General features: G+C 39.8%; 3 protein-coding genes across 6 annotated transcripts in view; 1 reads left to right on the top strand and 2 right to left on the bottom strand.

Moving 5' to 3' along the window:
• The window catches only part of ALS2 (alsin Rho guanine nucleotide exchange factor ALS2), a 224019-nt gene extending 216011 nt beyond the window's left edge, over positions 1-8008 (bottom strand). The window contains exons 1-2 of one of the 2 annotated variants that reach the window (XM_083842224.1): positions 7879-8008; positions 6963-7057 (exon numbers count right to left, since the gene is read on the bottom strand). The gene's annotated coding sequence lies outside the window, so the exon portion shown is untranslated. Of the gene's footprint in view, positions 1-6962; positions 7058-7423; positions 7850-7878 lie in introns of those variants that run through there. The other variant, XM_083842222.1, reaches the window with a different exon arrangement.
• LOC310901844 (uncharacterized protein) overlaps positions 1-19667 on the top strand; it is a 49886-nt gene extending 30219 nt beyond the window's left edge. The window contains exons 2-5 of one of the 2 annotated variants that reach the window (XM_083842332.1): positions 9215-9408; positions 11185-11345; positions 11932-12086; positions 12985-17097. In XM_083842332.1, the coding sequence (XP_083698458.1) occupies positions 9215-9408; positions 11185-11327 (337 nt within the window). In that variant the 3' untranslated portion in view covers positions 11328-11345; positions 11932-12086; positions 12985-17097. Of the gene's footprint in view, positions 1-8115; positions 8256-9214; positions 9409-11184; positions 11346-11931; positions 12087-12984; positions 17098-18745 lie in introns of those variants that run through there. The other variant, XR_014586208.1, reaches the window with a different exon arrangement.
• On the bottom strand, positions 16346-27576 carry SUMO1 (small ubiquitin like modifier 1). Of its 2 annotated transcripts, none has more exons than XM_083842329.1 (5): positions 27425-27576; positions 20876-20950; positions 19674-19751; positions 18238-18309; positions 16346-17216 (listed from the first exon to the last, which is right to left on the bottom strand). In XM_083842329.1, exons 1-5 carry the CDS (start codon positions 27425-27427, stop codon positions 17148-17150), a joined length of 297 nt encoding a protein of 98 aa, XP_083698455.1. In that variant the 5' UTR covers positions 27428-27576; the 3' UTR covers positions 16346-17147. The 2 variants fall into 2 exon arrangements, with proteins under 2 accessions (XP_083698455.1, XP_083698454.1); XM_083842328.1 differs by lacking the exon at positions 27425-27576 and adding an exon at positions 25418-25859.
• Between the last annotated feature and the right edge of the window lie 51 nt (positions 27577-27627).

Below are 27627 nucleotides of genomic sequence, written 5' to 3'. Positions count from 1 at the left end.
TCAAACAGATATAAAAAAAAAAAACAGACCACAGCCTTGGGAAGTTTCCTTTTTTGTGTTATCATTGGAAAAAAAGAAGCTTATTTAAAGAATTATCTCCCTCTAGGTATGTTTATTCCATAGCCTGCATCATAGAGGTTCAACTTTTCTTACCACATACTGTCATTTCTCGAGGCTTTAAGTAGATCTCCCAAAATCACAACCTCCTGACCACCTAGAGAAGATGTTCTGTTTGATAAAAGGTAGTTTCCTTGCTCTTCAATCTGCACTTCACAACTTCTGAAGACAACTGCAAGGGGTATCAGCAAAGTTATTTTTCATGCTGCCATCACTGCTTTCTTCTTGCTGTCTCATCAGGACCAGCCTTAGGTTGTACAGGGCTCTACATGTCAGTATCATATACAAGCTGCTATCTAACTCCTTCTTAAGTTTTGATTAAGTCAATGTAATCGGCCAGCATGGGGGAACTATGCAGGCGTTGCCTCCTTTCTGGAGACAGGAAGATACTGGAGTTTTTCTCCCCCAGGCAAGAAATAAGAGGTGTGAGCTGTGATTTGTGATGAAATTCAGACCCATGCAAAACTTGCCTGGTTTCAGATTTCATTACCCCTACACTAGAAAGGTTTGGCAAGGTAAAAAAATCCTCCACCAATTAAGGTCATGCAACATCCAGAGTTCAGGAAGTTTCCAGCATGCAGCAAGGTGATAAGTCACAGCTTCAGTCAATTCTTCTCTTGAAATTTGTTCAAGTTCTGAAGTCCCATAGGGCTTGTTCATGGGCCAAGAAGCTGCCAAGAAGCTACACATGCCCCAACAAAAGTAAATAGGCTCATTTTAGCTTTACAGAGAGTCACAGGGAACAGAACAGCTGTGAATGCTATGTTCCTTCTTGGGCTTGAAATTTCAGCCTTAGAGCCAGAAAAAGACTGCTGTACCCCTTCAGAAGGAAGCTCAGAACAAGACAATAGCAACTCCCCCACTCTAAGGATTCAACAGCATTTTCAACAGTGCTGTAAGCCTCAAGAGCAACTAACTTCAGAAATAACTGTTCATGTTACATAGAATTTGATCCCCACCATATCTGACACAAGTTATGAGGTTCGCAACTACGTATTTAATTTGAATTCACATCTCCCTCAGCCCTTTCCTGACCAACATCCCAAGGGACATGAGACTGCTCCCACTTTGAAGACAAAAAGCTCTGCATATATCCTAGGTCATTCTCTAAAGGCTATACCCTGAAAGAAGCATGAACTACACTTTTTTGTTAGGTGATCCTTAGGCAACTTTGCCCAGATGTTTGGCAGTGGTGGAAGGCATAAGAGGGGGAAGATCCATCTCCAATATTTTTTTTTTAACCTAAAAAGTAATGTGATCTTTTGTAGTAACACAGTTCAGTGTCATGCCCTGACCACAAACTGTACCATTCTATATTGCTTTTCACACATCCTTGAAACAATGGCTCTCTCTACTGGTGCCTTAACATCCTATACCACAGGCCAGCTCTGCAGAGAAAACCACTGCACACCCACAGCAAAATAACTTGCTTTTTTCAGGGAAAATTCTGCTCCTCCTACTCCAGGCTTGAGATTCCCCCTGTTAGGAGGTGGCTGCCAAACACTGTCCTTAAACATACATTGAAAAGACATTTCCTATTGCTTAAGAACAGCTTACTTCTACAGTTTAATCTCAGAACTTCAGCTAAAGCTGGTAAGCAAACTGCCTCCTGGGGCTTTGTCAGGAAGTGAGAGCACTATTTTACAGATCCCCTTCTTTTATTTTCATTGTTTTTTAAACATGGAATTTTCCTAAGAGTTGAGGTCAAGTAATAGACAGTACCGCAGTACTAACCTAGCAGCTTCAGTATCGCTCATAGGTCACCTGTAAACTTTAATTAAAAAACATCCCTTTATTACTGCTGGTTGCTTTTAGGTTTCAGGAGAGACTTTTTACCTGTTATTATCATTTGAAGGCTCAATAGTGGTTCAAGGATTTGGAATTAGACCTGAACTCAAGTCTTCAATTCTAAAATACCACCTAAAAAGCACCCAAGAAAGGGAAAAAAAAAAGCAGTATTATTGCCACTTTTGACTCTACGAAGTCAAAACTTGGTTAAAACCCCAAACTTACCTTTGAAGGGTTGTTTTATTTATTTTTTTTTTTAGCCTTACCCCTCAATTCCCAATTTAAGCCAAAATGTAGCCAGTAGCTACTATTTAAGCTAAGTCAACGTTTTTACTACACTAGTCATTGCGAAAGTATACATTTGGTAAGACTAGCAGAAATCCATAACTCATTCCAGAAGACACTGTGACATCAAGTCACAAACTTCTGTAAGGGTGAGGTAGTTAAAAACCATATTTTTTTATTTTTTTTTTAAGAACTAAAGCTATTCTCTCATCCTATGGTTTGGCTACTTGTTTACTCAGACCAATGGCACTGAACCACAGCTGCAGCACAGATGTTCAACGAAAAACTATTTTGCACAAATCTGAGCCTGGCCTAACCTGACCATGAGTTTATCTTTATTTTTACAGATCTGACAGAAAGTCTGAATGCAGTATTATACAAAAAGCAACCTGCTTTGACCACTTAGTGAGCTTTACTAAAAAGATGTAAGTTTACACAGGAAAAAAAACCCAACAATTTTTTCATTTTAACTTCTACAAAATGTACTAAAGACAAGACAGACTTGTTTTCCACTTCCTTTGTTTCTATATTAGTCATGCATTTTAATTACATTATTGTCTATCACAATGTGTAACAGCGAAGCATCACAGTGGAATTTCTTGGCAACTGTAGCTCAACAATAGTGGCCTCTCTGATCTATATTCACAGTGAGAAAGGACAGCCACTGCCTCCTACTTATACAGACAGATCTCTTGCCAGATTTCCTCTCTTCAGATTAAAACACATGACTGTAACAGCACATAAGCATTTTTAGGGCACTTTCACAAAATCACAGAACCACAGAATATCCCAAATTGGAAGGGACCCACAGGGATCATCCAGTCCAACTCCTGGCTCCACACAGGACCACCCAAAAAATCAGACAATGTGTCTGAGTATTGCCCAAATGTTTCTCATCTCCAACAGGCTTGGGACCATGACCACTGACCTGGGGAGCCTGTTCTGGTGCTCAACCACCCTCCTGGTGAAGTGCCTTTTCCTAACACCCAGCCTGAACCTCCTCTGATGCAGCTCCATGGTGTTCCCTTGGGTCCTGTCGCTGTCCCCAGAGAGCAGAGATCAGTGCCTGCCCCTCCACACCATGAGGCCTCCCCTCAGCCTCCCCTGCTCTGGGCTGAACAAACCAAGTGACCTTGGCCACTCCTCATACTCCTTACCCTCTAGACCCTTCGTCATCTTCATAGCGCTCCTTTAGGGGCTAATTGTTTTACATCCTTCTTATACTGTCGTGCCCAAAGCTGCACAGTGTTGAGTGAGGCTGCACCAGTGTGGAGTACAGCAGGACAGTCACCTCCACAGACCAGCTGACTGTGCCTGACTTGATGCACACTTTCTGCCCTGTGTCTGGCCTTGTTTCCTTGGGAAGAACATGCTTCTTAAAGTGGGAGGTTTTGCACCTCTAAGTTTCATTTAATTATTCCCATTCTTCATATCAAAGAAATGGGTCCCCATCCACCTCACTTCTCTAACATCCTGTCTGTTGGTGTGAAAGTGCTTTCTGCTTGATTAGACTGCTTTAAAAACGGTACTGTAAAAAAGTAAAAGGCTACATGAAGTTTGTTGTTCAGATATGTATCAATTCACTCAAATTAAAGACATAACCATGTACTCCAGACTAGATGGATGTCAAAGGAAACTAACAAGTTACACAGAAAACACATTACCAGAAACAAGATGTATGGTAACACTGCAGAAAACCTGGTAAATAAGTTTTGCAGGCCTTTATGCTATTTGAATGATACTAGACAACTACATATTAGTCTTAAACACCAGCTAAGCCAGGTTTCTGACTGACACAATGCTAAGTACCAGGGACTCCAGAAACACAGGGGTAAGTCCGGTAACACAGACTGCTCTCAATCTAGGCCTTGACAAGTCTATCAGCATTTATTTATAGTAGGCAAGCCCAAGGGGATGGGCTTCAGTAGAATTTATAGGAAACTACCTCAAAGCAGAAGTCTCTAAAGGCAAGATAAAACAAAAAAATATCCAACTAGAGTAACAAAATTTTTGGCCTTACCCCTCACTCTAATAAGTAAAAATGTGTGTTTTATGTAGAATTTGTGTTAATCTCATTAATCTCATCTCATATTTCATGCTCAGAATGAGCTTTTTTTTGACTACTCTGATATTCTTGTAAAAAGCGCAACGTACCATAAGAGCACACACTTAATAAACAAAATCCTTGCATTTAGGTCACACCTCTCAAAATCAACTGCCTGCTCTAGATCAATTCACCACAAGACAAGAAGCAAAGTGAAGCTGCCTTTTTTTTAATGCTGTTGTTTTACAAATGCACCTCTTAAGAGTCATTTTCAGGAAACATATTCCAAACAAGTCTTCACAGAACATTCATACAGAACTTCGTCATTGAAATGTGTAATGTAATTTTTTTGAGCTTAATCCTCATAGAAAGATAAGCACTTACTGCTGTTGCTAAAGTCACTGGAACCTATGGATTCATGTCACTACTAAAATAAAATAAAAAAATCAGACTACAAGCTTCTAACATACTTCAAGATCTTTGAATGAATTACATTTAATGAAACTACAATTATTAAAATACTAGCCATTATTAAACATGTAAGGCACCTACAAATGAGTCTGGATCTTCAGTGCAGCTTAAGAGAATGGGACTTGCCAGCCTCAGTAATGAAGAGACAAGTGATCTCCAAGGAGAGAAGCAGCTACCTGCTAGGGCCATTACAATTGTATGAGCTGTTCACTATATAGTACTGACAAATTATTCTGAAGAGTTTCAGAGCTTACAACTGTGAAAAACACAGTGAAGTTAGGGCAGAACTTAAATCTAGCCTCAAGATTTACCTATTTTTTTTTTTTTAAATTGGAATCAACAGTTTAAATTTTGATCGTTAGTTCTGTTATTGCTCTCTCCATTTCCCTTTTTTATTTTTAAAAACAGGATTTAGAGCCTGAATCTGGATCAGGTCTTTTGAAATCTTCCAGCCATCAGAAAATGCAGTAAGAAGTCTGGAATAAAAACAAATAACTCTGAACAACAGTAACAGAAAAGAAGAGATACTTCCTAATCGCAGATTAAAAAGAAAGGAGTTGGCAGAAGCTTTGATATTGCATGTCCTATGGCAGCAAAATTTCCTGTCCTTTCCCCAGGAATGACTGTGCTTACCTTAGTGACCACTTCTAATTATAGTTCAAACTCAAAATGCAACATAGTAAGCGCTGTTGGGCTTGTGCTACAGATTGCTTCATATCATCAGTATAAAGTTAAGGTAGCATAACATTCATTCATTTGTAGATCAAATCATACGCAGAAAACTGTTAAGTGACATATGCACATACAGAAGGACTCATCTACATACAGACACTTGATTAATGGTAGAACACTGTTCTTCCTTATAATCCCTCCACAGGGCCAGCACTGAAAAATACAGCTGTGGTAGTGGAAAACAATTATGGCCTGGTAAAAAGTATGTTCTGCTTTCCCCTCACTGATCCAACAACTGGTCTTTGGGTAAAGTGAAATAGCTGGGTCCCTGCACACAGTAAACAGCCATATTAAAAGAAACCACAGGTACAGTTTCATCAACAGCAGATAATACGAGGCAATACAAGGCGAAAATAAAACCCAACAACCAAACAGCAATTCTTTATTCAATCAGCAGACATTAGGATTTATGCTAAAAGCTAAACCAAACTAATTTATGGAGGAAAATAGTTTCCTTCATCTCTTCCTCCAATTCATCATCAATAAGTACACACAACTTGAAGTTATCTTCATGCTTCAGGTCCTCATGCAGAATTTGCAGACCCAGTAGCACAGGAACACATTTCAGCTGGGATACAACTGTGGACTGCAGCCATTCTGGTAAAGTCCTAGTGTATAAATACTGATTTTCTCTTATAAGCAATGCTTTTGAAGCAACAAAAATGGTACAAGAATCTGAGCAATTGCTGTTTGCCAGGAGATTAATCAGTACCCCTTATCACCACATAAAATCACATACAATTTCTAGAATAGGGGAGCTGCAGAGACAAAAGCCATATAGAACTTCAGACAAACTGACAAAGGTAGATCCAGCATCCAAAACTCAAAAAAAAGCAGTAATAAATACACCCAACACCACAATGCAGAATTAGTTGTACATAAGGTTAATGAACAAAAAGCAGATCTTTTAGCATCTTCCTGAACATTGCATGCAGTTTGCTAATAATTTCAATGGGACATATAGCAAGGGTATATAAAAGAATAAGATATTATAATCAATAACTACAAAACAGAATGAAAAGGAGGGATCCAGACAACTTTATTTCCGTGCTTTTGTTTAGCAGTTGCTTACAAGACCAAAGACCAAGGAAAATTCATGTCTTCAGGAATTTTTTTTGGTGAATAGTAATGATCAACTTGTATTAAAACTATTTCAATTATTAAGCCTCAAATAACATACATCAATCACCACTAATGGTCAGAAATATTGTAACTACACAAAGTAGAATATATCTATATATTTAAATCAAAAGTCAAGGATAACTAGTTGTATTAACAAGTAGACACGATAGATTTTTTCTTCTCTAGACCACACTAGTGAAGCAGAAAATCCTTAAGTACATCTACTAGAGTGTATGTTTACAATAAACAGGCTGAGGTTATTTAGGCACACCTGTTTGCATTAGGGTGGTACCTAGAAACAAAGTTGGATTTTGTGGAGCCCTCTTACACTGTAGAGAGAGACAGTCAAAACTTGTGTGAGGTTAACCAGGAGGCCAGAGGCAGCTTGAAGCTCAAAACTCACCAGTCTCATATTCCAGCTTCCCTCTGCTAGCTATGATTTGTCTTCAGAAGACAGGTAAGTGTAAGCCTCAGCCCATCGGAGAGCAGTCAGAGCAGCTGATTAGGACAAGATGATTTATTAGAAATTAATAGCTTTCTTAACATCCTTCCCCCCCCCCCTTTTTTTGGATGTTCACTACAGTCCTGATGATTTGTTGCATCTTTTTCACCATAAGTGAAGATTGACAATAAGATTCTTGGTGTATTCGATTAACTCTGGTGGAATAAGGAACAAAATAGGGGCAGAAAGAACAAAAATAAAAAAGTTTTTTTTTTTCTAAGAGTCACCAAATTATAGGACAGAGCAAATTCTCATACCTAGAATGAAATGAAAACAATATTTTCATCCTATTCACAATTTGACACATTCCCCTAGAACAAAAATATTACATAAAAACTAACACATTAATAGAACAGATTTACCTCTAAAATGTTTGTAGTATGAACAAGCAATCACCACAGTATCCACAAGCTTACTGCCCAGATCAACAGTATACCACTTCAACAGTGATTTGGCCATATGAGGTTTGGAAAGGCTTGTGTTTTTCCCAGGAAAATCAGGAGAAACATGGAGATGAAAGGTGTCTGTGTGGAAAAGGCACAAAATGGAGGAAATCGACAATGGGAGAGGGGAGGAGGCCCAGCCGAGTCACACAGCAGTGGGCAGCCTGCCTGGTCTTCTGAGGAGAACAGAACCCTCCCTGACGAGCAGCCCTGCAAACAGCTGTGACCCGTCACCTGGCTCAGGCCACTTGCCTCCAACAGTCACCTCAACCAGCTGCAGAGTTGAGAAATGGCATTCATCGGTGCTGACATGCACTTAAACAACTCTTTCATGACGAAAACACAAAACCAAGACCTACTCAGTGTGGCCTTACCTGCTACCACACGTCACGGAAGCTCCGCTGCCCCCAGCCTTCGCCACCACTAAATGGCCGCCACCTCAGCGTGCCCACAGGCGCCGCACAAGGGGAGGGAGCGGCCCCGCCCCTCAGGGGCGGCTTCCCGCCTCACAGTCCCCTCAGCACAGCCCTGTCAGCCCCGCCGGAGGCTTTACCTCAGGGGTGCAGCACAAGGGGCTCCATCCCTCCTCCTCATTAATAGCAGGCTTATTTATTTTCCCAAGCGTTATCCACACAGGTAGGTGTGGGAGAAGCTGCCACTCATGGAGACTTTCTGCCAAGTTAACTTGGCAAAAAATCAGGAGTCATGTTGCAGCAGATGAGGGCAGCAAGTACCTCATGAGGACCAGCAGGTGAGCCCAGACAGTCCCCAACTCCAAGAAGCCTGCACCCTTACATCCTCCCCAAGGATGGGTAAAACATAACAGTCCCTCACCTCACCCAGCTGACCTCCTCCAGCCATGCAGGTGCAAGGCTATGCTCCCTGTCAAATTTTTAAGACCAGTCTTAAAAAAGCTGAGACATGGAAGTGCTCCTCTATGCCTTCTCATTAAGGCATAGACTGAGGTAAAAACGATAATTAGATATGCTTCAGAGCAGCATATTAAATAACTGCAAATTCTGGAAAAGTTTACTTTGCTGAGGAGCACCAGTGACTAGGCCATGGTGGGAGGACAGGGAGGCTCCTTGAAGCATCACTCTAAGACCAGTTAAATGATCTGGTACAGTCCTCCTTTCAGCATTAGGGACCCCAGCCTTGCTTCCACTGATACAAGCTTTCCCCAGATCCTATGTCCTAGCTCAGAGCTTCAGAAATAGATTCTGTAACACTGACTGTTCATAATGTTCTGATTTCACTGCATTGATCCTCTGACAGATTAGCCATCAGAATTTTAGGCTTATTTTAAGACCTGTTTCCTCAAAATGTCATTATTTTCTGTGACTAAATAAACCCCCTGTGCTTGCTCCCTAATAACTTCAAAACATTTGGAAAAAATACAAGGGAAAATATGAACTTAGAGGTTCAGAAAATACAGCTTAAACAGCAATATATTGGGACATTAAATACTAGGAAATGTGTAAGAGTCATCAGGTATCATGAAGGTGAGTATCTACAGGAAGAAAAATAATAGAACTCAGCATAGAATACAGGCACTGTTCACCACAACCACCACAAAGGAAGAATCCCACAAGTCAAAAACTACTTCAAGAAGTACATAAAGCATATCTTTCAATAACTTCAAATATTAATGACATTCTATGAATGATGATTTATCTGTTAGCTCTAAGTATGAATTATATTCCTTTTCAGATTCCTCGTGGAAAATGGCAAAGGTAGAGATCTCCACAGGAAAAAGAGCAAGAAAAAGGCAGAAGAAAAGGCAGCTACAAGTGGAAAAAAGGAAGGAACAAGAACAGAAACAGAAAAAAGCAAGAGCATCAGAAACAAATGGAAAAAGAAGAGGCAAATTTGGAAAAAGAATAGAGGAGCACAGAGGATATGCGGTTAGTGATGATAAAGTTCTAATCTGAAAAGGGAATATGTGAATGATAACAAAACTACTGTAGTCTTCCCTTTTTGTCAGCCAAAAATGCACCCAAACCTTTCAGTGTTCCAGCATGAAGAAACACATATAACCAAGCACCAACTAATATAATAGAAGACTAATAGAATTTAAGCGTGAAGGAGCCAGGAAACTGATCTAGTAAATGTAGACAAATTCCAATCTAGAGGAGAACAAATATTTTAATCTGAAACATGTCCATACATAAAGCTGCATCTTTTAGCAGTGCACTTTTTTTTTTTTTACTAAATTTAGTATTGTCTTAAACTTTTTTAAATACTTCATCCATTAATTATCACTCTGAGTCTGTCCTAAAATTATTTTCAAGACATTAATGAAAAATTAGTGTTGTCAGTGAACTACTATTGGTCACAAATTTATTTTTTCAGCCAATTGTACCTAGCTTAGTGATTTCATGAAGACTATATACTTGCCAGACAGCACCAAAACTATCTCTTAGTAATGCAGGTTAATGATTAATTTTTTTTTTATACTACAAGAAACACACAGAGCAATTTTTTTCTTCTTACCTCTGCTGCCATAGATTTAGAGAAAAAATAAGGGCAAAACTGAGAAACATCAATATCAGAACAAGCTGTGGTAAAGCAATTACCACATTTATATTCACCTTCTGAAACATTCTGCATATACAAAACAGCAGATAACTCACTCTTCTAATGCCATCTTTTTGCTCTGCTTCTATACTTTCTCTCTCCTCCTCTCTACATATAGAAAAAAATATTTACTGGGGGAAACAGCGACCTCCTTTGGTGTTTTCAAGAGCTACAGCCTACCTAGAAGTGACTGAACACTTAGCAGGGATATTCTCTGGTCATGGGTATTTACAAAAGAAACAGGTTTATAGAAGTAGCATCTTCTGCTTTGTATCATCTTCTATTAAATCACATGGTTGAAACTAATGGGCAAACCTGACTTGGTAAGCATTTTTCGAGATTAGTGCTGCACCCAATTTAAGTGGGGAAAAGCAAGCAGACATTCAAGTCAAACTGACAGACTGAGAACCCTGAGTTACTTTGGACCATGATCTTAAGTGTTAGTCAGTAAAGCAAAAGAACTGAGTTTGATTCCCCTTAAGTTCTTGTGCCCCAAATAAGGAGAATATTCTTTCTCTTCATTAGCCTTGACTTTCTTTTATGCTTCTTACTCTTAGTATGAATCTTCCTGCAGAGACTATTTAGACTACCATTCTATTTACATCTAAGTCTTATCCAGTGCATCTTTTGGATTCTTGTTCTAAGTTTCTTCTTGTTCCAGGCTTGTTCCTGTTTCACAAAGCTGTGCTTTACTTTTAATCTCACAGCTCTTGTTCCCTGAACTTTACATAGCTGTCTGTGCTCTCCTCCATCCCTTGTCTCCACATCTTTGTCTCATGTAAACAATATACTTGTATCCTCATCTTCTTAGTCTCTCATGTGCTTGCCAAAAGCATGCAGCTACGACTTACAGCTCAGGTTTTCACCTTTCCCCCTTACAGATGGTAGAAGGTAGACAATATATGTTTAAAAACATACTAATTTGCAGAAACAACCAGACATATGCTAAGTATCACTAACCAGCACCTGTTCTCTCTTTATTACAGTTTCTCTCTCCTTTGTTTAGGTCATCTGTTTAGCTCTTCAGGCTAAGAACCTGTTCTGCCAAGATTGTTCAGCAAACTTGAGATTACTATAGCAATTAATAATCATTTGTGTTTTAGGTTACAGAAACAAACTAGAAGAGTGGAGGCGCCAGGAAGAGGTGGCAGTAAAGACGTCACAATTTGAGAAAAGCCACAAGAACATATTTGGCAGCAGGGGGATTATCACAGAAAGTTTCTGTAGTTCCAGAAGAGACAGCTAGAGCAACATGACAAAGCAGGTAGTCTTTAGGAAGGCTAATGCTTACCTGAACTGCAGATAATTCATCTGCAAAGATGACTTCTAGTAGAGGCAGATTTGTGCCTTTACCATGCAATTCCTGTGACACTAAGTCCCAAATTTACAGCACCCCTGCTGCTCCTCTATTAGAGATGGGAGCAAGTTGCCTCTTCCACAGTCACTGCAGCCTGAAAAAATTCTACAGCTTGGCTATGATGCAATAGTACAAGATGCTAGCAAAAGATGTAGCATGAATGTTTTTTAATTTCTTGATGTTTTCCATATATTCGATATCTTTACTGAAAGCCTCAGTCCTGGTAGCTAGACACTTCAAGAATGATTCTACTTCTAAAATGTGTCTGTAGAGAAAGGCTTGAAAATCCAGATACAAAACACCAGATTAAAGAAACAAAGTAAAAAGTTAGATTATGTGATTTAGTAATAATTCCAAGACAAATTCCTCTTTTTGAGATTTTAAATACTTTTAATGTGATTATTCCAGCATTATTTTCTATTTGTAATTGATGAAAAACATTTCCTAAATAGGAAGCATGTGAGTAACCAATAGCTGTTGATCTGTTTTTAAGATGTGAAAAAATGCACACAAAGAAGGAGCAATGTGGTTAGAGGAGGAAAGCCAGCAGCTGGTGGTAATAGCAGAACACTTGGAGTACAAAAGAAGATACCAGGAAGAGAAGGCAAGATATGAGGCTAAGGAACAGATGAAAAAAGAAGGCACTAGGTAAGCACAGCTTTTAATCAGGTGTGTAACTATCATACAGGAAGTGACGCTACTTTTTTTTTTCCTTAGTAATAATAGTATATCTATATACTTAGTGCCAACTTATACAATAATAGTTACTTAGGACTCCAAACAGCGTAGTTCACGTTGAAGAGCAGCATCAGTACCTCAGGAGTAAAACTTAGGCTACCTTCAATGTAAGCTCCAAGATGTAATGTAGTTCTTTTGCTATTTAACCAGTTTTTCCAATATTTCCCTAAATTCCACCAGCAATTTGCATATATCTTATGTAGTTTAAAGATACAAATAACATCCATTTACGTTATAGAAAGCGCAAGTAGATTTTCCTACACTTTAAATTATGATTACCTTTATGTAGTCCATCAGAGCAGACTCCAACATAGCATGCTTCCAGAACTCATTCCTATTAGAACCTCAGAACACAGAAACTGGGAATTTACACAATGCATACCAAAGCGCTGCAAACAGTACAAACTCCTTGTCTTAAAGGAAGCCTAGATCAACTTCTCAGTCACAAAGCACTACAAGGGATGAGAGGATTCATGATAACTACAGGTGAGCAGAAGTAACTATATTCTGTCTGCTCTGTTCATACTGTCATAACAGTAGAACATATTGGCTCACAAGGTACAAGCATAAACCATTTTTTTTTTTGCCCAACCTGTTTCAAAGCTTGCTCAAAGCCAGCTCCTAGGGCCAAGTGCATGCTCCTGTCCAGACTCAGTGCCTCAAAAGGCACTGTTACATATTGGCAAAGTCAAAGAAACTGCCAGTGATCCAGCCATGAGTCTATTGAGTGTGCAGGTTTCGAGTCAAAACACCAGTTTTCTAATCCAAGGAGGAAGTCTGACCTGTGTCTTCAACTCATTTTATTAAGTGTTTGCAGGCAAAGAGCAGACCTGGAGCAATGTCTGCAGTTCCCACAAGCACTGTTAATAGAAGCTACCAGAACACACTCAAGATGGTTCTCATCCATGGGTTTTATTTTCAGCTGCTTGAAAAAGCCAGGCCTGAAAACGATACAGAAGAATAAATAAATGCTTGGTGCCAGGTATTTGTCATTGCAGTGAGCCCTTCCAGTTCAAGCCTAATTCAAGGTTCCAACCTGATTCAAAAGAAGACCAGTGTTCCTTTACCAGACAGGTGCTATTCTCATTCCCCAAGCTGTTTTCCCAAGCTGCAACTACAGTCTGTATAGACAAGAAATTAGACAAGTAAAAGCATTTGTTTTTAGCAGCACGCAGAAACGAACCCAGACAGACCATGATAACCTTTACAACCTCTTGAGGTGTCAGAATACATTTCATTTATCCTTCACTGCTCCATTGTAGACTCTTCAGTTCACTTCAGTTTTAAGAGGAAAAAATAGAACTATCAGTTTACAAAAGGTATGAAGATCTTAGTGCTAACTTTGGGAAGAAACATCCAAACCAATCAATTTGTTACTGTATTGAAAAAGTTTTCAATATCAACAATAAGACAAGCTATAGCAAGCTAAGAACTTTTCTTCATTGCAAGTTCATCTTATTTTCTGCTTCACTAATATTATCTAACAAAAAGTGACATTTGTAGATGCAAATTTTATCGCCATTCCTGTAGAAAGTCTCCCATGGAGAACAGTAATCAATTTCTGCAATCTGTTTAAGCTGAAGTTGAACTTGAATTAAATACACATTAAGTATTGGTTCTAAAAGCAAAACAAAGCCAGTTTACTTCCAACTTGCACTGTTCCTACAGTTCTCTGTATGGTGTCTCAGAAGCTGATCTTCTCATTTGAGAAAATTTATTTGTACAATAATTCAACAGTACATACAGAAGATGCCCAGCTCAGCACAGATACATAAGTATTGTACTCTTAAAAATGATTTTAACTCCAAGTAGGAAAAGCAAAAAAAAAAACTGTAGTATACAGTTCTAGTGCTTCTAAACATGTGGTTATTCAAAATTTGTGACAGACTTCAAGTGCTAGCATCATCTGACATAGCTGAAGTCTATTATCTGCAAGCATTTACAAATTTAACTTCAAAATCTCATTTTGCTGAATTTACAATCAAGAATTGAGATATTTTTATATTTAAGAGAATAAACACTTTAAACATAGCAGCTTTAAGAACATCTTCATGGAACCTGATCTTTCACAGCACTTATCAATACAGCTTCTATACAGCATGAAAGTGAACATTAAGTATATTAACTTCACAATTAGAAATATTTAAAGCAAACATTAGCTTCTATATTCTAGTGCATAACAGACTCAGTGAATATTGTTTAATTCTCCGACTTGTTTCTAAAAGTAAAAAACAAAGCAATGCTAAGCAGAACCAGTTATCAGCAGCTGAACTCAGTTCTTCTAATATATAGGTAAGCACATTGATGAAGTTCAAAGAAAATTTCAGGAGGAAGAGTCTTTTCTCTATTTTTCTCCAGCATATGAAGGCCAGTCTAACTTCCAGTCATAAGCTTCAAATCCATGAATGGTTTAGAAATAATCTGGACTATCTTTCTGGAAAGAAATTCTTTGAAAAGTATTACTTCTTCCAAAGAAGTAAAAAAAAAAAATAGTCTGTACACTCAACTTCAAAATTCAGGTTTATTTCAATGTACAACTTCCAAACAATTAAGTTCCTTAAAAAAGGTACCAATGCATGAGTAGTTTATCTTCTCATTTTATATGGAGCTCTCAATATTAATCTGAGTCAGAGTACAGTATTCCTGTTATTTCTGTCCCATCAACAGTTCTAACTGTACAGATGCTGCTTTAGACCAGCAGCTCCATTCAGGTAATAGTTCAAGGCTTGATAACTGGTCAGAAAGAGGTTAAATCAGTTTACCACTGGTACCATATCCACTCTGTATGGAAATGTGTTTCAGGACAAGGTTACACAACAGAAAAACTGAGCCTTGAGCTTCATCCCACTGAAGCTGAAATAGCATTCTGCAGGAAACCCTCCTCCATATAGTCTTAAGAAAGTGACAAACAGTGCTTCAAAAACTAGAAAGTTAATATGGAAGAGCATAAAAAACAGACTTGAAAGAGGAAAATGAACAGTAAGAACTAAAGAAAGCCGGTGTAGCAACAGAAGTACTGGCATCAAACCCAGTGGAAATGGATTCTGTTCTCATCTCCACTTTCAGTTTCCTAAGTAAACCCCTGTCCCCCCTGTGCCTCAGTTCCTAACTTGCAGAATGATAATGGGAATGTGTCTACTACTAACAGGATCATTACACAAATTTAAATTAAAAGATGATCTGACAGTGCTCAAAAGGCTGTTTTATTTCTGGTATCCCAAAGCAGATATATTTAGTATTCTCAAAAAGCAATCGGAGATGAGTTGAAAGAAGCTATGTTACTCTACCACGTAGTAGCAATTCTTTCTTGCCTCCAAAATTGACTTGCATAGAATACTTTGAAAAATCCCATATTCTGACATTCCTGACAAAAAAAATAATCTTAAAAAAATTTCTTAGTGCAACTATGGGTACAAAAGTATTACTAGATCAGAAATAGGACAAAAAAACAGAAGGAAAGAAAACTCATTTATAGCTTTACAGCAAGTGCCATAAAAACTGATCATTCAAAACCTATCTGCAACTTCTTCCAAGTATGCCAGCACTAACATGGGCCTTTACATGAATTTGGCATTCATAAAATGAACTTGATTTACAAACCAAGCCAGGAACAAGTCCTATATATCTGCTGAAAAGCAGAAGCAAGGAGTGCAGAAACCTTCTCTACGCTGCCCTGCCTATAATCTTCTGAGCTTTCATTCCCAATCACAGGTTCTCAGACTGACTATTTTGAACCTCCAACCAGCTATTAGATAAGTGGACCCTCAGTGAGGCCTCATGTACTATCTTCACACTTTCACGTCATCCACCACAGAGAAATTATTCAATGGTACCATAATCATATGAAATGTAGACATTAGAAACAGTCCTTGTATTTCCTTCCAAGTTGCCTTTTTCAGCCTAACCTTTGTTCATGAAGTGAAGCAGTACATAACTACGTGAATATTCCCTAACATGACAAGAAACAGCTAGTAGTATATGTCCCCTGCAAACCAAGCACAACTATTTTACTTGGGCAAGTAGAAAAAAGTAAATGCTTTTATACGAGGTATACTTACAGAGTGCAACTTTTTCTACCTTCAATGTAGAGGTACTAGAAAAGCGTGCCCCAATCATCACTTTTCACATGTTTACTCATTTCCAAACACTTAAAAAGAAAATACAAATTGTTTATAAAATTGTTTTTGTTGTTTATTTTAAATGAAGCTGGTACAGACAATGTCCATTCAAAACCCACGTCCCAGGCCAAAAGGTACAAACAAGAGTGTCAAAGTAACACCTGTTGTCTGCTGCGAACATCCTTGCATGAATACCTGCATGTACTAATTGCTATATGAAGTTAAAATGCTTCTGGGATCTTCTGACAAGATTTAAGAATCATTAGGGTTTTCAATTCTATGTCTTCAGCAAAGCCATCTCTGGAGCAACGTACAGATGACAACAGTTCTAGCTTTTCCACTTCCAACTCTGATCTTCTTCGCTGGGCCATCAGCACAATTTAAGCAAAATAGCTCTGAGTTATGGATACACAATTTCTCCACAGTTTAGTTCTGAAAAACTTCATCTCGCACTGAAAGTTATAGTCCAGGAGTGAAACAGTCACACATCAAAACTTCAGGGCAGATATGGAAGTCATTAAGAACACTCGCCCACCTGGCAGATCTTACAACCTTCGTGCCTGAAATGCACGAACCTAGTGAACATACAAATGCATGTGTGTACATGTATTTCTAAAGGGGAGGGCAGAAGGGAAAAGGAGAGCAGGGTTGCAGCTGGATCACAAAAGTTCAGCACAATGAAAACAGAAACAATAGTGTATAATGAGCACGAGAATTCAAAATACCAGACGCTTGAAAATAAACTCCCAGAGATGGGGTGCCAGTTTCAATTCAGTGTTGAACACCACATTACAAAAGAACTATTATTTAAAAATAAAAAAGGATTAAGGGGAAAGAAAACAAACAGAAGGATCTAAACTGTTGAGTGACCCCCCGTCTGTTCCTGATAAACTTCAATCACATCTTCCTCCTCCATCCCCAGCTGTGAGAACAGAAAAAACAGCACAATTGTTATAAATCTGGTGTAATCTGTTATTATTCAGAGCAGGTCCTAGACAACCTATACAATGCTTTGTTGCGCTGTCCCATCGTAATTTGTCAAAAGACAAAGGGGTGATAAATTTTTTAATTAATATTTCACTACCCATCACTCATGATTTTTATTTTTTATTTTTTCCTTTAATCATATACATCTTGGCACATCCCAAAGTCAAAGCAACAATCTGATCTGGAAAATCTAAATCTACTTGTGGAGCAGTACACACCAGCTTGGAAGTAGCTAGTTCTACTTTTCTCGTAACCCCTTCTTGGGTAATAGATGCACAAGGACATAACCAACAACATAGTGCAGTATGCATAGTACTGCATAGTAGCACCAGCTGTGTAGCCATGTGGCTTATAAACAGCACGCTATTATAGCACAAGACAGCTAAGACCTAAAACTTGCAACTCAAAGCCTGTTTACAACTGTTCTCTCAAAGAAAATAGCTTGTTGAATTTCACAGTGCACAAGTTGGTCTAATTTGTTCCAGAAGCTCATTATTGTAACTCAGTTTTTCCTCCTGCTTTATCATTGCAATTGGTAAAAGTCACTGGACAGCAGAACTAACCTATTTTCTGTTTATTTACACTTCCATCTAATAAACGTGAACTAAATACTTATTTGTTCCAAAGCCAAACTGAAGGTCTATCTCAACAACTGACCAGTTCCCTTAGTCTTTTTTCCTCTGCTGAGTAACTACACCCTCCCTTCTGAGGGAATGTTACACATGTAGGTCCAATTAATGTTTTTTCTAACCCGTGTATAAACCTTTTTAAAGATTCTAGTCCGACAAGTATAGTCAGACTACATTTGACTAAATATAGTCTTAGAAAGTTGGCTATATTTAAAGAAACATCTTCAATCAGATGAACGGGCTAGCAGAACAGATAAACTAACCAATTTTGTATTTAGTTTTTCCAGTGAACTCTCTATACGTAACACTTTCTAGACAGAAACTCACCTCCTTGGGGGTATGATTATCAGTAATTCTCTGACCCTCAAAGAGAAACCTGAGTGAATTCATTGGAACACCCTAAAAAAAACACACAAGAAAAATCAATTGAAACTTGCATGTATTCATAAGAAAACATTTTCAAGAAAACCATCACACATGAAAGCCAAAAAGGAAAGCATTAGTTCCTGTTACAAAGGGAGCTCAGCTATTCTGTTGCCCCCATGTAGACTATTAAGTGACTCAAGGAGAATGATAGTGCTGAACTGCATGTTTATTCTCAAGTTGCACTGGAGTTCTAGCTCAACAACTGGGAAGATTCCTCAGCTTTGTTTTGTACTGTTTTGTACGGCATGCCTGTGTTAAAGCTGAATACCATACTTCACCCCAGTAAGTAAACTGAACGCCTCACCTTTTTCTCTTCTTTCCACTTACTCTACGAGCACAACAAACACAAGTGAAATATGACCTGTTTTGGGCATCAATTACATCTCAAGTATTGCTTGCAAATTTTTAGGTGTAACAATTCATAGGAAGGAAGGAAAAGCTCTTCACACTGCTCCAACAATCCCTCTTGGCCAATTTGGAAGAAATGTTTGTGGTCCCTCTAAGAGAAAGATTACTTGACATCAAAAACAGCAACTCTCCAGAATTCAGCCCAGGAGACAGATTTAGCTGTGTCTGTTGAAGCATGTATTTCTTGAAAGTAATCTGCACACATGCATTTCCAGTCAGTAAGAGTCCTGCATGAATAATTTCCAGTATTTTTTTTCAAGTTTCAAGTTCTTTGATGAATCACAATTTTAAGAATTTGTGTTTGGCTACAAGTATCTGATATTTAATCTTTTCTTTCCTCCTCTAATAGGATAGCAAACCGTATAGTGGCATGCAGATATCAGCTTAAAAACACTGAAAATCTGATGTGAACAAGGTGTTTCTACAGAATTGACAAGTTCAATTTGTATCAAAGTATTAAAATAAAGTATTTCATATGATTATATCTGAATATAGTCATATATATTATATACAAAGTGAACTACAACATGAGTGCTCAAGAAAAGGCCGCACAAGGCATCTATCCCCAAAGCTGGAGGCAAACTAGGCCAGGGCTGCTGGAAATAGCAGCAGTGAATCCACAATATCTGCCACAGAACCTGGAAGTGAAGTTATTGTCCTAGAACAGTAGTTACTATTTACCTACATCAACCATTAATATTGTGTATTTCTTCCGCTTAGGGCATAACAGGTAGCATTGATTGATGACCATATTAATGATAGTAACAGCGTCTAAGGCTGCCCTCATCTTAAGCTGCAGTCTTCTACAGCTTTAAGGGAATTTCATTTGGATCAAGAAAATTTTAAAGTAACTATAAACTCCTGTCCGGGCATTTTAAAAGATAACTTCTAAACAGCCACTATGTATTCAGTATCATTGTTTCACAAACCTGTCTTTGACAGTACGATTCTTTGAGTTTCTTGAGGTGCGTTGTCATTTTCACCTTGAAGTGAATTTCACTGCTGTCCTAAGAACAGGAAAGAAAAAAGTTACTCTTTCTAGTAACTACTTATTTTATCTATGGTCATTTTAAGACCTTCATTGATAAAAACTTACATAAAACTAGCACTGAACAGTTTAACCATTCATTATACAATTTTAACTATCCCTGTGCATACCTTAGGGGCTAAGTCATCCTAGAGGTTCATATTACGCACTCAATTCATTACTTTTGCAGGAAGTTCTATTTTAAAACAGGTGGCGTAACATAACCTTCAGCTCACTACGGACATCTTTGGATTTAAAAGTACTAAATACCATACTTGTTTCACACTCTGTGCTCCCCTCTTTAACCAGCTGATACTCTTAGAAAATCCAAACATACATATGCAGGGGACTTCTGCTTTAAGATTCCAAAAGACAAGTTAAAACTTGCATTTCAAATATATGTGAAACCTTGATCAATTACAGCAATTATCCAGAAGATACAGGTTGACTTGGCAACAGAACACTAACCTAAAATAAAATCTTAGGTTTCATTATTCCTTAGTCCCTTCTACCAGCTATAAGGTATGAATAACTACATCTGTCAAAATGGCCACAGATAAAACAGACCACAAAAGGTTTTGCTCAAAAATCTCGTGGGTCACGCTTAGCTTTTGAACGTGTTCTTGTCATTGCTGATTAAACCAGCAAGAGGTAGGTTAGTTTAAGTCAGTCCTACTATAGGTCATCTGTCTCCAGTCAACAGCCTAGCAACCACACTAGTACTCCAACAAACAAAATTGAGTTAAATCAAATGATTTCGGGGTTCTTTGCAGAAAAGGAATTCTGTTCAAGAAGTATCTGGACATCTATTCAAACAACTTAAGTTCAGACCTGTAATTCACCACTTATTACCAACAAGCCTACCAACAAAATCTTCTTCCTATTCCTATCTAAGAGAGTTGATCTCACGGTTAGGGTACATGAATTCCAAAGACCTGAAGTTAAGACGATGCTAACACATTACCAGCAACTGGTAAATAGCTTTTTTGGGGGTTGGAGGGGAAGATAAGCATTGAAGAACTGAACGTATTAACTTCCATCTGTTCATTTCTATAACTCAAAAATTCACAGCATCCACCAAATGTCAGTTATGTAAAAACTCACCTGCCCAATGACTTTCAGTTTAATGTATTCCCCCTCTTTCTTATCTCCTAAGTCCTCAGCTGAAGGCTTTGCTTCCTGGAAGAAAAAAACATTTCAAAAATCTGTAATCAAAATCCAACACTTATTTTCACTGGACAATATGTTGGCTGCTGTATTAAATTCAAATTATTCAAGGTACTTCCTGTGTGTGTGAAAATAGTAACATAGAATTACGATAGGCTGTCTGCACGCAAGAAGTTAAAATGGAAGGAACACGAAGAACATGAGAAGGATCATTTGAAAAGATGACATGCAGAAATTGGAAATATGATTTTATACTAACTCCTAATCAAGCAGTCAGCAAAAAAATAGCAAGCGTACCAAGAGACTCAGATACTTGACAAAAATGGACAGCACGAGTAAACAGAAAACACTTAGGACACCGTATCAGCGTGAGGAGTGAACCGTGAAACATTTTTCCATCTAATTGCATCAACAGCAGTTACTGCTTTCAAAAGGATGGTAAGCTGCCTTTTCTCTTACGACAAAAAAACATCAATTAACAGCATCCTTCTGGCATGTTTGTTACAAGATTAATTCTTAAAAGTTAAAGTTGTACTTCTAAGAACTACAATGTTTTGATATCTTTCCAGGATAAGAATTAATTGTACACGCAAGTTTGATTCAACAATTCAAGCACTGATGCTCTTCAACTTGGTTTAAGTATTACATTCTATAAGGCATGAATCAAGGACAAAGTTTTCATGTTCACTGCTGATAGATCAGACAAGCCAAAAATCAGGCATTATTAACCCTATTCCTTGCCTGTCACTACATATTTTGGATAAGGCCTTTGGTTACATTCCATTACAACACAAAGAGGTCTTACGCAGACACTGCCGCAGATCCAGATGGTGCTTGATGAAAAACCTCCCAAGGAACAATGATACCCTGCTGATCATATTTCAAATCTACCTTTTATATTCTATTGCTTATCACAGTAGACAAAATAAGCAGAATACGTACAGGTACCTAAGGCTTATGTTTTCCTAAACTGGGGCTTTTTTGCTGAGTATGTAGAAATATCATGGACTCCACCTGGCCTGAATTTTGTTTTTTTAAATACCCACCCGGCACAACCTGGACTGCTGGGACTGATGTATTACTCTTCCAGCTCAAACCAAGAATTGACCTCAAGCCTTCAAGAAACTAAACACTCTCTTAGGTCTCCAAACAAGTCATTTTTGAAGCATTAAAGGAGTCTTCAGCAGTAACAGCAACCAGGCTCCCCAAAGTTTTTCCTTTCTATCATATCTGAACTCTAATCTCATGGGACTATTTTCAGGTATAAAGATATGCTGGCTTCCAGTCCTGACTCAGAGGAAAAAAAAACAAAACAATAACCTGAGACCTGCTTTGATAACTTGCACAGACAGCATTTTTACTGTCTACATGCACGATTACTAACCTCAAGGAATTAGAAAGATTCAGATCTCTACTGATGCAAAGTATGTAACAAATTGTCTCCTGTTCTTGCTATCACTTGAAGAATTTATAAGAACATCCTGTCTTTTTACATGACATTTCCTATCAGTCACTTAGTTTACCTTTGCATAAGAACTGAATTGCACAGCAGCATATTATCCCAACAGTAGAGGTATTTGTAATAGTTCATGCACTTCTAGGCATTGTACCATTGACCTATTTAGCCCTCCCAAACAAATCATCTTGTAGAAGGTATAACAAAATATCATTACTACTATAACAGCACCTCTGGCCAATACAACTGGAAAGGAGGGATTCGTAAGATATTTGATCCCCACTCTCAGGGAAAGAAGACTCAAGTACCAAGAATTAATAGGGAAAGCTGCAAACCGTAGAAAAAGTAGAGGGAATCAGAGTCCTGAAACACCATACCATAAAGGTGCTTGTTTAAAGCCCCAGAAACCTCCCACCCACAAAAATCAGGGTAAAGACAGAATTTCAGGAAAAGAGAAATTGGATAAAACCAATATTGACCAAAAAGTTTGTTTTTTTTAAAAACAAAAGGTTTGAAACCAGAGTACAAAACCCATCAAGACTGAAACAGCTCCCTGCATTTTGTCAGTGCTAGCTATACTGCCAGTCAATGCCAAATGGTAAAGCCAGTAACAACAACAACAAAACACACTTAAGAACAAAGAAAGCAAGGAGAGCGCAAGTTACTAAACTACTACCACTGGCTAACAAAATCCCGGATAAACAATCCACAAGCAAACCTCCAGACTTTTACTCGCACTGTGAAAAGAACTAGTGTTTATTGGGGCATCACGAAACCTTACATTAAATGAAAAAAGGAAAAAACACCACACAAACAGCACAGGAATACCACAATGCTAAGTTCTAACTTTACATCAGATCCCTAAAGTTTTAAAGGCTTTGTCCCACAGCTTAACCTAAATAGCACAACATGAAGTAATATCTCACATTGCTATCAACACCAATCTCACGACCTTAAAACATCTGAAGTTTCTTGGATGAAATGCATTGAGCGTGCCAGGTATTTGCTGTTGCAGCTAACAGAACCACAAAACAAGCATTGTAAAAGTTGTAGGTTGCGGATTTCCTCCTCCAGTTTTCTGAAGTGCTCAAACTTCAATGTCCAAGACTTACAAAGAACATACTCAGTATACTTTAGAACTTTTAAACTCAAAATTGTAGAAGGAATAAGATTACAACACACTTCCTAACCCAGCAAATAAACTCTTACATTTGTTACACGAATGAGAAATTACATAGCATTGTATTTGCAGTACGTGAAAAGAAAAAATGCCTGCATCTAGATTCAATTAGAGCAAGAACAGCCCAAGATTCTTCATGGTAGGGATTTTTTTTTCCTCTGCCAAGATCCCACCAAGCAGCTATGTGTTTTTTGAAGTTTGCCCTTTTTACAAGTACTTTTCTTTATCAAAAAAGTTAATTTCCTATTGGAATCAAAGTAACTAAATCAAGTACACTTCTTGATTTATACCTAAAAGGACAAGCCAAAATTACAACTAGGGACAAATGGTGTCATCTTAAGAACTTAATTCCAGGTCCCCAAGGAAGACATAGTAAGCAATGCACAATTCTAGGCAATCTGTTATTCCAGTGGGCTTGATAAACAAACTAATAAGACCTACTGTTCTGCATTACTGTACATTTCATGGATGCTTCAGCAGCTGTTTAGCTCTTGTTGCACAGTCCCCCCAACAGTGTGATACAATATATGATAATGTTTATCTTATCTCTCTCCAATAAATAAATAAATAAGGGTCATTAGCCAAAGCCCTTTAAGATACGTACTCAAAAAAGGACAACATATACAGTGAATTTTATACATTTCAAGCAGCTCCAAAGAGCAAACACGTATATGTTATGTATGTGTTTTAGCAGGACTGGGCTGGAAAAGGAATTACCTAATGAAAGCTGCTTTGTGTTAAAACATGCCTTAGCTCACAAACGCAGAGCACTACAGAATGGGTCATGCGAAGACAGGCCTACAAAATCTAGTTCAGAATTTACTTTTCCTTCACATGCAGCCACTTTCGTGCATTTCACTACACAGGAAGCGCACCCTAACTAGTTTCAGCAACAAGCTGTGCTTATAGCTGCACACTCGGGGACAGAGAGAGGCAATAGCACCCTCACCCACAGAGCTGCACGGGGCTTGAAAGGCAGGGGTCAGGGGAAGAAAACCACCAGCATGTACAGCACTGGTTTCTATTCACGGGTCACAACATATCAAGGTTATTCTGCTAACGAGGCACAGTATATACTAAGTTTTGGATACTTTTAATTTCCTGGCTGGCACTGAAACTATTCTCGACTTCACAGCATTGCAGGAAACCTTTGTAGACACTGACATGGATTTTTCCAAATTCAGATTGTCACGGCAACGTTAAAAAACCACTGCCATCTGAAAGCAATAGAAGAGATCAAGTGAAACAGAACACAAATTAAAACTGGAATGCTGTTTTAACTTTCCACCAGCAGGCCACATAGCCTAAAGCCATAGATACAGCAAAGGGCTGTATGTGTGCCGTGCCAAGCAAGGCAGGAACTTGCCGTACGAGCAACTACTCGCGTCCCTGCCTGGGAAGTCGCAACCGGCAGCAACACAGCGAGGCACGAGAAGAGAGGGCAGGACAGGGTCCCGCTGGAGGACTGGAGCTTTGATGTAGGCAATGCCGAACGGGGAAGGCTTGGGTTCTTCCCCTTCCTTTTTCGCTCCCCAGGCGACGGAGGAGCTGGCAGGCCAGGCCAGCTCCAGGGGAGCAGCGTCCTACCGCACGGCCGGGAAGCGGAAAACGAAAGGAAGCGGCTGCTGCGCAGCGGAGCCCCGCTCCCGGGGCTGTCCCGGCCCCATCCGAGGAGCAGACCGGGGGCGGAGAGCGGGGCGCCCCCACACGAGTCCCCCGGCCCCGCGGTCCGCAGGGGGCGGCCGGGCAGCTCCGCCGCCGCCCCCCGGGGCCGCGCGGCCCCCCGCCGCCGCTCCTTCCCCTCCGCCGGCGGCTCCCCGGGCCGGGCCGGGGGCGACCGTACCTGGTCAGACATGGCTCGGCCCCGGGGCGTGCGGCAGGCTCGGCTGGGCCGCTGCAGGCGCTCGGCTCCTTTCTCTGCCCGCAGCGCAAACACAGGCCGCGGCGCGGGCGGGATTTCCTGTGCGCCTGAGCTCACTTCCCGCACGGCCGCCCCACGGCTCCTCCCCGCCCGCCGCCCCCGGAGGGCCCCCCGAGCCCCGGCGGCCTCCCCCGGGCTGCTCACGGTCCTCCGGGGCGGGCGGCGGGGAGGGGAGCGCTTCGCTCCGAGCGGCCGGCCCGAAAAAAGGCAGGAAAAGGGTAACGGTAGCGTAAAATAGCTCCGCAGAAAGAGGAGATCCGTGACCGCTAGGTAGGTTAGCTTTACCAGCTGCTTTGGGGGAAGGGTAGGAGGCATCGCTGGGCAGAGCATATCGAGCCACATGGTCTTCGACCTCCGTTTACTGGGTTCTTCTGTAACACCAACCACTGAAGCAGCTGCACTTTGTATCAGCGCTGCTGTGCCTCCCTGACTGAAAGACGTGCTCCAAGTGTGACAATGTCAGGAGATGCACCTTCGTCAGCCAGTGAAGTACTACACAGTATTTAAACTTCTGTGAATTAGTTTTAAACACAACTGCTAAACCCTATCAGAATTAAGAAAAAAGACATACTCTATACAGCGTTATAACATTAAGATGACTTTTCTCATACAAGACCTGGCAGGCAGGAAGGCCTAATTTATTGATACTACACCAAGCTGACAGTAAAAGCCAATTATGAGTTCAAAAACACTATGGAAACCAACAAAATAAGCCATTTAAGGGCTTTAAAGCAACATACAGTACTAACAGAATTAAAAAAACATACTTAATGTTACCATAAACTTTGTTACTACTCACAAACAAAGACAGTTTTAAAAGCAGAAGAGGAGCCTTATAGTGATATCACTACAGCCTCAGACTCTGGCATGAAACTTAAGTGGAATTCTAAATTTTACTTATTGTTCCATAGAATTCTGTGATAACAACTAAAGCTCCCACAACCCAGAGTTCAGTTACCTATCCCTATGCACAACATAAAGACACAACAATGAAATCTGCATACATGCTAAGTATCCGTAATGCTGACTCTCTGCCCCTTCTTACTCACTGGGGTTACAGATATGTTACATCCCCAGGGTACAAGCTGTATTGGTGCAGTACCTGCAAAACTGGTCTCTGTTCAGCCCATAAGACACAGGCATGTCAACAGAATTCATAGCTTTATTTTTTAGCAGCCTAAACACAACAGAGAACACATTTAAAAATAAAAATAACACTTTAAAAAAGTCTAAATATACACACCCAAGCCTCCTCCCCAAAAGCCCAAAGCCCTTCCTGCTACTGCAGCCACCACCAACCCTGCATTACCTCCTTTAATAACCTCACTTTATTCTCAGGTGTATTATAACTTCTCTAATTTCTCTCATTTGCAACTACCGTCAAACAGCTGAAATCAGTAACATTCACCTCTTAATTCGAATGGAAGTTTAACTTCCTTCTCCACAGCTGTGCATGCAGTTCAAGAGGCAAGTGGTGTAGCATTTTTAAACCTATTGGCCCACCTATGCTGCACAAAGGCTCTCCAGCCTGTTGAAAACAGCTTTCTTAAAACCAAACTTCAACCTAGACAATAATCTGTAATCTCATAATAGCAGTGCAGTTGCTTGGGAGGGGTTAGTGCTGGCAGAAAGGATGAATACCACGTTCTAAGTGAGTCCCTGAGCCAGCAGCACTAAAGCAGTGTTTTAGAAGTAGAGAACCTGGAAATTGCCTTTTTAGCTGAATGTCACCTCTGTGGTAATGTTATGAGTTCTTGGACATAATTTGGTTACAGTGTCTGAAGTACAAAAGTCTCTCCATGTGAAAAAATGGGGATTATGTGTAACCCGGTACTTCTCTGACTGTTGGCTTTCCAGCGTAGCTCCTACACAGGGCCAGGAGAGGCAGTAAGGCAGCACTGACTCATAGGAACGCCCTGCGGAACGCACCATCAACCCCCGGAGTTAATCAAGCCCAAGCATCGCTCCCTTCCTGCGGGCACGAAGCGCTCTGCCTGCGTTCAGCGCAGGTAGCGGTGACCACAACAGCAGCGGGGATTTCACAGGGCGAGGGCTGGCTGTGCCCTTACTCCAGCGGTGTGCCGACCCCCCGCCCAGCGGCGGCCGAGCCCCGCGGGCACGCTGCAGGCGCT

Source organism: Anser anser (genome assembly GCF_964211835.1).
Source record: "Anser anser genome assembly, chromosome: 6".
NCBI lineage: Eukaryota > Metazoa > Chordata > Aves > Anseriformes > Anatidae > Anser > Anser anser.
This window is presented reverse-complemented; position numbering and strand designations above follow the sequence as displayed.